Source organism: Morus notabilis, unplaced genomic scaffold, assembly GCF_000414095.1.
Source record: "Morus notabilis unplaced genomic scaffold, ASM41409v2 Scaffold400, whole genome shotgun sequence".
Lineage (NCBI taxonomy): Eukaryota > Viridiplantae > Streptophyta > Magnoliopsida > Rosales > Moraceae > Morus > Morus notabilis.
Genome location: NW_010367230.1, coordinates 68,260 through 79,597, shown reverse-complemented (window position 1 = coordinate 79,597; position 11,338 = coordinate 68,260). Strand labels below are relative to the sequence as shown.

At 39.6% G+C, this 11,338-nt stretch overlaps 1 protein-coding gene across 1 annotated transcript; it reads right to left on the bottom strand.

Annotated features, from left to right (window-relative positions):
- Nucleotides 1–7,414: 7,414 nt before the first annotated feature.
- Nucleotides 7,415–9,028, bottom strand: LOC112094269. Its single transcript, XM_024174766.1, has 5 exons — nt 8,869–9,028; nt 8,607–8,680; nt 8,389–8,565; nt 8,078–8,310; nt 7,415–7,769 (listed from the first exon to the last, which is right to left on the bottom strand). The coding sequence occupies exons 1-5, from the start codon at nt 9,026–9,028 to the stop codon at nt 7,415–7,417; spliced, it is 999 nt and encodes a 332-aa protein (XP_024030534.1).
- Nucleotides 9,029–11,338: the final 2,310 nt, after the last annotated feature.

Below are 11,338 nucleotides of genomic sequence, written 5' to 3'. Positions count from 1 at the left end.
GACGTGGCATAACTTATACATAAATCGGAACTCATCTACAGGGAGTTCCATATCGAATTGCTGGTGCCATAAAATCCAGGCACCAGCGAAGCAGTACCAGAAGTTTGGCGCCAATTGAGCGGGGGAAATGCCATAAAAGTGGCAGTAGTCTTTTACAAAAGGATGAATTGAGAGGGTCATCCCCGTGGTAACAGTTCTAGTATAGACCAGAAGGTATCCGATCGGCGGCACGCTAGTTCTAAAATGCACGTCCGGAAGAAGGTATTCGAACCACCTCCCGTCAATGCACCCTTCCTTCACAGCCTGGATGATATCCTTGTTCCGGACCCTCGACGCCACAACGTCGGCTGTGAAGAAAGGCCTATCCGGTTCACCACTCAAGGCAGCCACCCCGCCTACACTGCCCCCCGTGAAGGGGATCCGTTCTACTGCCTCGTCTAAAATCCGCTCGAAGCTGTCAAATTCACTACCAAAGTTATCGCCTGGTGCGTATCTGGCTTCATGTCCAGCCCCAACGTCTTTTATGTCTCTCAGCACGGAGTTGACGCTGGAAGACGAAGAAGACCAGGAGATCTCCACCACAGAGGGGGGGTCTGGGCGGATGACAGGAGAATCCTCTCGACTGATGGAACTTTGGACCATTGTTCTGGTGATTAAACAGACAAGAAGCTAAGTTAAAACCCTAACGTCGAGAGGAAGAAAGGATGGCTATTCTAAGCAACGACAACTCAAACGCCTCGACTTGACGCCGACCATTCATATGGGAATGGTAACGGCGAGTGCTCATAGGATTCTAGGTTCCCTAAAACCCAGAAACTAGAAGCGCACAGACAGCAAAGAGACGATATCCAAAGCGAAAAAACAAAACGGAGTAAGTCTTCCTAACTTCTACATTCCACACATTCTTTAGACATATACACATAGTTCAAACAAAAAAAATAGAAAGAGCCCGTGTATAAGAACATCAGACAGATGGCAAAAAGGCTTACTGGTGAAGAAGGATTCCCGGGAAAGTCTGGAGGAAAGAACGGCTGCGCAATGCACCTCGAAGAGCAGGAAGCACGAACCGGAGGTTGGAGAGGAAGGAGTCCGTCGGAGAAGGCGGCAGTCCAACAGGTGCAAAAAGAATATGAAGTTTTGAAAAAATGGCTCTCGAGTTCGTAGAGGGTATTTAAAGGAATGAACATCCTCGACCCTGACCGTCGGATGAAAATTTTAAAATCCAACGACAAGGGAATCCTGCCCGGATCTGACAGTGATAAAATAGGGCGGGAAGCGGAGAGGACGCGATCCAAGGGCCCATATTCATTCTTTCAAAATAAAGCCGTACGTTATCATGAGAAATCAATCGACACGACGGTTGCGTTCCCCGAAGGATATCCGAAGCGCCCAGACCATCATTGCAAACGGAGGCTCGGGACCGGTTTCCCACACCTAAAGCACGGAAGGACAACTGAACCTAAGTCCGAGGCCACCCAAAAGGAGCCCTCGACCTGGGGGGTAGCTGTTGTATGGGAAAATGTGACGGACACATAGACGAACGATAATGCGACGCGTGGCATTGACTACTCCCCACCAAGCGAGAAACCCTCGACGCTTACGGACCCCTCCTATTCCACTGCGAAAGCCCAAGGACGAAGTCCAAATTAGGGCGACGACCCCTTATGGCGTCGACTGATTGCGCCTTCGAGATTGAGAGATGAAGATCTCTCGACCGCAGAAAGGGCCACCGAAGAAGGCGATTGGACTAAGCAGTGCTGACGACGAGGGGAACGTTCTTTGGAGGACGTGACGGGTTACGTGCAGAAGTGGAGGACGTCTGCAGGCATTAATTGCAAGCTATCAGACCGCCCCACGAAGGACAGAAAAGTATTACGGAGAAGCACAGAGCCGTAATAGAAGACTAATTGGCTGAGTGAACAGTGCTGATTAGTGGGCTACGTCTGGGCCTACCAAAGAAGAGCACTTGAGTGCTTCTACCTATGAAGGAAACCCCCTAAGCGAAGGAAGCCCAGTATAAAAGGAGGAAGACCCCCAGTAAGGAAGGGGTTCGGAAAATTCCAGAAAAGAAAAGAACAGATTTAATAAGAACAATTATTGTAAATTGTGATTTTCCCAAAAGAAATACAAAATCACAGTGGATGTAGCTCTCATTTTATAGAGTGAACCACTATAAATTTTCTTGTGTCATTTGCCTATGTATGACTAAGCAGTGCTGACGACGAGGGGAACGTTCTTTGGAGGACGTGACGGGTTACGTGCAGAAGTGGAGGACGTCTGCAGGCATTAATTGCAAGCTATCAGACCGCCCCACGAAGGACAGAAAAGTATTACGGAGAAGCACAGAGCCGTAATAGAAGACTAATTGGCTGAGTGAACAGTGCTGATTAGTGGGCTACGTCTGGGCCTACCAAAGAAGAGCACTTGAGTGCTTCTACCTATGAAGGAAACCCCCTAAGCGAAGGAAGCCCAGTATAAAAGGAGGACGACCCCCAATAAGGAAGGGGTTCGGAAAATTCCAGAAAAGAAAAGAACAGATTTAATAAGAACAATTATTGTAAATTGTGATTTTCCCAAAAGAAATACAAAATCACAGTGGATGTAGCTCTCATTTTATAGAGTGAACCACTATAAATTTTCTTGTGTCATTTGCCTATGTATGATTTAGTGAATACACAAACACACATATCCAACAACTCCTCATACGTTGACTACACACACTGGCCGGTAATCCAAAGGGAAACTAAGAGGTAACCCGGTCAGTTTTTGTTGGCAAAATTTGACCGTCAACACTTACCATCCAAGAATCTTGGTCTTTCATCTCCTGAAGTTGAAGATCCATTGTCTGGAAGTTCGATTCTCAAGCATGGAAAAGGAAGAGTTGAAGCTAAACGTCGAGCGTCTTGCAGATTTGAAGCTAGTCATGAAGGCTTCCAACCGGAGGCTATAGCAGGCCAACCAGGTCCTGACAGAACAACAACGAAATTACCAAGTCCCCGTTGCCTCCAGCCGTATGAGAGGAACATGAGGTGCTCCTAGGGCTGTTCATAAACCCGAACAACCCGCAAACCCAACCCACCCCGCCCCAACCCAAGCCGAAAAAAGCAACCCGCAACATTATTTTTAAATTTTTGGCCCATTATACCTCTGGCCTGAAGTGTTTGGGGCGGATTGCGGGTTGGGCCCATAACAACCCGCAATCCCCAACCCAACCCGCACAACATACCCCCAAGTTTTCAGCCCAAGCCGAACTGCCCAAGTTCTACCTTAGGCTCGCTAACATTAGGGTTCACAATCTCATTCTCGGTCTCCCCTCCCGTGAACCCCCTCTTCTTGCCTCTTCCTTTTCAGTTTCCCCTCTTCTTCCTCTCCCGTGAACCCCCTCATAACTCTCTCCTCATTGCTCAGTCCTCTCGGCCGCCGTCTTGCCCACTTTCTCCGGTGCTCTCTCGCCGGACTGATAAGGATGATTGCTATTTCTATTTAATGATGAAGTTTAAATATTATACTGAACTTTAAGTCTTTGATTTTTTGAATGTTGAAACCGACCACCCAACCCACCCCGCACCGCCCCAACCCAACCCGAACATCGTTGGGCTGTGAAATTTTTCTAACATCGTTGGGGCCAAATATGTGCAACCCGCACCCTTTGGGGCGGGGAAAAAAAAAGTCCTACCCCACACCAACCTAACCCATGAACAGCCTTAGGTGCTCCATCAAGCTCTGGTATTCCTACCCTGATTCGAATCATTACAGTGTTTTTTTTAAATACACATAAATCGAAAATAATTTTAATTTTATAATTTTAATCTATGAACTAAATGTTTCTGAATTTGATTCGTTAAGAAAACGAGGACAAGAAAAGTAACGCCGGAACAGAGAAAGGCAGGAACGACCAAAGGAAAATAAAAAGTTTGCAAATAAAGCTAGGAGGGCAAAATATAGTAGAAACAAAGGCGATTTCAAGAAAGCCATGATTGGAAATTCAAGTTAGTAAGGAAAGAAGAAACTCAAAGAAAATGGTGAAGAGGAAAGCGTTTAGAACTCGTTATAAAATAATTTTATTTTTTATATGAAAATAAAAATAAAATTATTTTTAATTTTAGACATAAATTATTTTTAAAAATGCGTTTGGTAATTTTATTAAGAGGTTATTTTTAATATAAAAAAATTCATTAATGTCTTTCTCTTGTTTGAGAGATGAGAAAATGAAAACAAAAAATAAAAAATAATTAAAAGTCATTTTTTATTTCTCTCATTTTACACTAAACTAAAAAATCGTTTTCATTTTCGTTTTTTGTCTTTATTGCACTAAATGTTGTTTTAAAAACGTTTTCATTTTTCTTTTTCGAAAAATGTGAAAAATAAAAATGAGATTAATTCTAAATACGGTCGAAAAGTTGTTTTTCAGAAGGAACCCCAAGAATATCATAGGGATATAAATTGAGTGCATTTGGAATTGATTTTTGCTTGTTTTTCAAAACGTGTTTGTTTAGCAGATATTTTAAAAATGAAAATGAAAATAAAAATAAAAAGTAGTGATAATGGTTTTTGTGAAGTAATTAGAAAATGTTTAAAAATTATTTTCTCTTTTTTATTTTCATTTTTTAGTATTTGTCAACAATATTATAATATATTAATAAATACGATTTCACTTTTTTATTATACTCAAAATAATCTCTTAAAAAAACAACCAAACGTAATTTTAGAATTTGTTTCAAAATGATTCTCAAAACAATCTGATTTTTACTTTTATATTGAAAATAAAATCATTTTGAAAATATTACCAAACGGGTCGAGTGGTAATTAAAAGCGCAATTATTATTGCTAGTTATGACAGAGAGAAATAGAGAGATAAACATGTGTTCATCACAAAGCAATTTAAAGCCTTATTTTTTTTGTTCGTTTGAGTTACAATTTTAAGTTAAAAAAATAAATTCATGTGAGAGAAAATAATATAGTAAAAGAAATTAAATTTAAATTTTTATGAGAGAAATTACTGTAACAAAAATTTGAACTGTAAAATTTTATCAAAATAATTACATACTTTCTCTTTATTACTGTTAAAACCTATTAAAACTATTATATTTTACATTTATTATAACTATTTATGTAAAATTTTCTATTATATGTGATAATAACGTGATTATCTAGACTAAATTTGAGAAAGTGTTTACCATTTTTATTATTAAGGACCAAAACTGTCAAAGTATGAAAGTTAAGAGACTAAATATGCTTAAATTAAAAATTTAAGGATTAAAATATCACTATGTTCAAAATTCATAAATTAACAGAGTTATTAACCTTTTTTTTATTACATTCTCTATACTTGTTGTCAAACATTGTCTTTTCATCTTACATGTCTTCAATTTTTTGATAAAAAAAAAGCTAAAAGAGATGTATCTTTACTTTTTAAAGAACCAAAAAAAAAAATCTTCCTTTCTGATTTAAAACACAATAGACCAAGCATTGTTAGTTTTGTTGTAAATTTTTACTAATATAAAAATTTAAATTTAATTTTTTGTGGTACAGTTTTTTTTCTCACAAAAATTCACTTTCCAATTCGTATTGAAAACTTGACCCAACGCAATGAATGAGGCCGGAGATCCATTTTTGAAACTTTGTGGTATATACATAGAATTGGTCATCTTTTCACATGAGTACATCGAGGAGTGGCGACGATGAGGCCCTTATCAGAGGTGGCAACAATTTCGTTTCTAATGGAGATGTGGCTGATGGTGGTTTTTGGGTGAAAGGGGAGGATATTCTTGGCGATCCAAGACTGGCGGTTGGGGTGCTCAGCGACACGAAACTTCCCATTTCCAATGATGGTGGTGACGGTGACAGAAATTTGGGTCTTGAAGAAATTGTCAATGGATAGTAGGAGAAGGTTTTCGATGACAGTGTCGTTGTTAACGCCGATGGAGTAAGTGGCGGAGTTGAAGGGAGAGAGAAAGAGGAAGAGACAAAGGTGGGTTTTGAAAGGGTTTATTCCATGGCTGGTTTCAGAGACTAAAGAGATAATATAGTGACATCATGATCTAACGGTTTTGATTGAATTAGTGAGAAACTTGGGAGGCATTAAGCCACATCTTGGCTTCGTTTGCCTTCTTCCGTTAAACTCATTTACTTGTAATTGGTGTGGAAAGTTTTGATGACTTGTCAAAATCTCATTAAAGGGATAGCCATTGAGACATCGATAATGAGACAACAGATATAGACTCCTAGGGCCTTGTTTTTAAAGATGGTGAGAATGGATGTTAAATTTTAAAAATCAGGAGGTAAAGTGATATAATGGACATAATTCACGGGAAATTCTTATAATTAGTCCTATTGTTGCCAATATCTTGTTCTTTTTATTTTTTTCCTTTGAAGGATTTATCATTATCATAACTAGTAGTATACTATTTATTTTTTTATTTTTTTAAAAAGAGTTATTGGTGTTATCTCGTTATTGTGCCCTTGTCTATAGCAAAAATCCAAAGATCCACTGTAGAATGATATTTTCTTAAATAATTGGTACCCTAATTATATTTCTCAAACATGAGGATATTAACTTGTAAAATATTAAACAATAAAGATTTTAGAATTATTAAGGGTGTGTTCTTTTCCACAATTTAAGTTAGGGTGGTTTGAGTAAGGATCTTGATTTTAGTTAAAAGCTGAATTTGAATTGAAGTTGTAACTTAAGTTTGTGTTTGGATATGTACATTTAAGTTAAGGTTTGAATTGAGAAGCTGAATTTGATTTGAAGTTGTAACTTAAGATGAATAAAGAGTCTGTGTTTGATTACACCAAAGCTTGAGTTGTGAATAGTTAGTGAATGGATGTAATTATTTTTGTTTAAAATTTATTATTTAAGGAAAATTAATTTATTTTATTGTAGCACAAAACTTGAGTGAAAGTGAATTGAATGGGGAGGCTGAACTTGAAAACTAGTACAAAACTTGAATTAAGATTCAAGTTTCGGTTTGAGTTTCATCTAACCGAACAGTAACTTGGACCTCACTTTTTAACTTGAGTCCAACTTTTCTTGAGTTTAGGGGAGAAACAAACACCCTATTTAAATTCGAAACAAAACTAAATTTAGGGGGCGTTCGATTCAACATCTTGAAATTCAAGATTAGAGTTAAAAAGTGAGTTTGATTGGAATTGTGTTTGAAATTTGAGTTATGTGTTCACTTGGACAGTTTGTGAATGTTGAACTTGAGTTTTGTGTTCACTTTGACAAAAACATAACTCCAAGTTTAGCAAGTTTTGACATGAATTTTTTTAAAGAGAGAAACTATAGGCACCTACATTCATAAATAAAAAAATGTCCTTAAGTTTAGCATTAATGGTGTAAAATTGGGCGAGCAAATACATAACAACCCTATATTAATAAGGTCGTCGAAATTGCGAAACAAATATGTAACTACCGATTGCGATATGCTTCCAATGCCCCCCACATGCTAGTAGCCATCTCGTCCCTCAAAATATTCATTTGTCTACGATTTGCGGAGTTGTGATTTTGTTCCATTGCCCAATCAGGATTGTGATCCTGATTAACATCTTGATCTGCATTCTCTGGATCAATTTCAATAGCTGGTACTCCATTTCTTGTGTATTGGTTTAGTAGATCGTCGTTATGGTTATACATATGTATGAAATTGTGAAGCACGACACAAGCAATAGGAATTTGTACCTGTTTCTCTATTGGGTAATTATTTATGCACTTGAGTATGCGGAACCTTGCTTTCCAAACACCGAAAGTGCGCTCAATAACATTCCTTAGGGACGAATGCGTGTAATTGAACAACTCACGCTGACTTCGAGGACACCACGTCTTGCCCTATACTCTTGAAGGTGATATGTGCTCCCCCGGTACGGCACCAAGAAACAATCGTTGTTCGCGTAGCCAGAGTCTACAAGGTAGTATTTCCCTATATTATCCATTACAAATCAATAATTAGTACCGACAAGTCTTTAGTGCTATCAAAAGATCAAATTGGAAGCAATCAACATAGTTAAAAAGCAAAATCAACCAACAATATTTGTTGTATATCGAAATGTATAGCAAGGATCATTGTTCACATACCGAACTGTGGATATGGGAAATTTTTTTTCTGACGTCTCTGTTGCGGATGTAAGAACGCGCGCATCATGGGCAGAACCCTCCCATCCAGCTACCATGTAAGTAAACTTCATGTCAAATGAACATACCCCTAACACATTTTGGGAGTAGAAACCCTTCATATTCCTCCATACTTCGGGGTTACCGGGTGGTGGAACACAAGGGACGTGAGTCCCGTCAAAAGCTCCAACACAATTCTGTAATCAATTAACAACAACTATTACCAATTACGTCAAGTAAGTCGATGAGCATATGAGTCAATATTAATGAAATACCTGAAACCATGGCAAATACTTGCTTCCATTCACCGCAATGACTAGATCAATAATGTTAAAATTCAGGGGTGTTGCGAAATCATGGCGCAAGTTATATATTGCCTCTAATACAGCCTCAAAGTATTTGGAAATGGTGGATCCAGAATGCTGCCATTGGTCCTGTGATTCCGTATTGCTCTGGCTTTGGGACACAATGTATAGGAAGATAAAAAGCTTGCCTCTAATACAGCCTCAAAGTATTTGGAAATGGTGGATCCAGAATGCGCCATTGGTCCTGTGATTCCGTATTGCTCTGGCTTTGGGACACAATGTATAGGAAGATAAAAAGTTGCACGTCAACATTTATATTCCTAGTGGGTCTCAAATATCCTTTAAGTTCTTGTAGAGAACTAAGACGCTTAAAACAGTCGCTGCCCATCCTAATCTTATTCTGAATTATGTCATCGTGGCCATGAAGCAAATAATCAACACGCATAATACCTGTCAACGCGGAGGTGTGCTTAGGTAGAGGTGGGAGTCTCTCTATGTAGGTGTGGTAATACCAGAGGACAGCCGCGATATTAGCTACCTCATATTCATCACCAGAGTCATCGGTCAATGTGTTGTTAGGCGACGCATTCGGAGGCCCTCCGTTCCACATTATGACATGTTGGCTAAATATGTCATAATAGAGGTCACTTGTACAACAAAAGAGATTAAAATTGGGCAATAACATTATGTCAAACTATTGAAAAGTCACAACTGGGCAGGTGCACATTTCATAACAAGTACATCGACTTTATAAATCAGATCATAAATTGAAAGAAAACCCAAATAGGGGTAGCTGTTTGGAAGTATATCGACTTAATAAATCAATACAACATAGTTAAAAAAGCAACATAATTATGAAAATTGTTCATCACTATCTAGTAAAGAAAAAGTGTTAAGTAACTCGTAGCTAGTCGTCATTGGTTTCTCCACTAAAGGGACCGGAGTTAGGTGGAAAACTAGGCATGTAATAGAGTGGTTGACATTGAAAGTTAGGGGTTTGGGGGTTAACATTTGGGGTCATGTTTTGGAAGGGTTGGTGTTGTGGTTACACGTTAGGCGGCCGTTGAGAAAAACTGGGTACTTGTGGTTGGCCAAAGTTAGGAGGTTGCTGAAAAAAGTTAGGAGGGGACATGAAGTTTGGAAATGGGGGCTGCATGAAGTTGGAGGCCATGGCTGGATTAGGCATCGAGAAAGGCTGGCTTGTTTGATTCATTTTGGAGTTAATAGTCCTCGTCACGAAAAAAAATCCTTTGCGTCTCTGTCATATCCACGAAAATCTGTTGCATGTGCGAATACCACGCAATGGAAAAATGTTACAGCACTTTCATCATCAAGATCCATTTCCTTGACAAACACTTGACACTGCTGCATAACAGAAGCGGTTGTAGGATTCTGATGAGCGCTGGAACTAGTTGCTCTACTACTAATCCTACTTTCTATAGATGCCACAAGCCGTCCAATGAGTGCCTTAGCCTCTGGATCTCTAACCGATCGTTTGTAATTACGTACAGGCTTCTTTATAATTGCCTTAGCAGAGGACGCAACGTTCAAGCCCCTCTTGGCAGTGTTCAAACTGGCTCGCATCGTAGTGACAAAACTGTCATCGCTGCCTAATGACTGCAATCGCCCCCCCTTCACCTTCTTCATCCGGGATGGGAATTGTGTCTACATGCTCAGTGGTAGGTTTTTCCAAACCCGTCTTAAAAGCTCCACTTGTCCGGGTACTACCAAAGGCTTCGTAGTACATGTCAAAGTTTTTTAGGGGCTGCTTCTTTGGAGCATTGGCCCACTTCTTGTTCTGTGTTAACACATGTCCTAAATGATGCTAAATAATGAAAAAGGGGAAAATGAACTTCTGATATTTACCTTAGCAAAATCATCCCAATACTCATCCGCATATGTCACAGTGCCTGTCACAGGATCCCAACCAAGGCCATTGTTTGTGCGTAGTATAACCTCCCTATCGAACTTGCCTTTTAGACGCACTTTCATCTGTTGAACCTTGGCTGCCGTAACTGGATCCTTAAAATGTTTATGTAGTTCAGTAGCCCAGTCTTCCCAAGTTGTTTGGTCTGGTTTCCTACCGTGGTATTTACGGTTATACTTTGCGAGGCGTTGCAAAAACTCCTCCTTCTGCATTTGATTCCAATGAAGAGTCGTATCCTCATCCTTTCCCCCTCTCGGCATCTACCACAACACACCAATGGCATTATCCCGCACAAAACAATGCCACAAATAAAATCAAGTAACAACACGGGACACAACAACATAAACAAATATGTTTTATTTCATACACAACTCTAAGTCAGGTGTTATTGACAACCTTCAAGAAAAGAAGAACAAGAAATACAACGTATAATAAATGGAAGATTGTGACAGTAAAGGACATCACTACAACAAGTAACTTTTCTATAAGAGGGAATAGTGATTGCAGTTCACTATAACAGTCAAAACAATCTAACTACTTTGCTTTCCTTTTACTTGTTTTAAGTCTAAAGAGGTTGAATTTTAATCCACGTGGCTCACAGAATTCTTTCACACTGCATGATGACCAACGTGGTGACGCTGAGGGGGTCGGTGACAGTGGGGCTAACAACCCTCGCCCAGCCAAGTCGAATAGATCTGTGGGGAGCAGGCAACAAGCTGCTAGGAGGAGAGCCCAAAAGAGGGCTGCGGGCCAAACAGTGAATAACAGAGAAGTGCATCTTCGGCCGCAAGAGAACGTGAACCCGAGAAACGTTGTTCCAGTAAAATCTTCATCCGTACGCGGAGGAAACCTGAGGGAGCAGTTGAACGCTTGACGCGATCGAGATGTATAGCGGACCAAGGAGGAAGAGCTCGTGGCCGAGAATAAGGCTCTGGCTTAGAAGATGGCCAGGCTAGAAAAGCAAATAGGGAGTCAGCTAAAAAACTTTGAGCA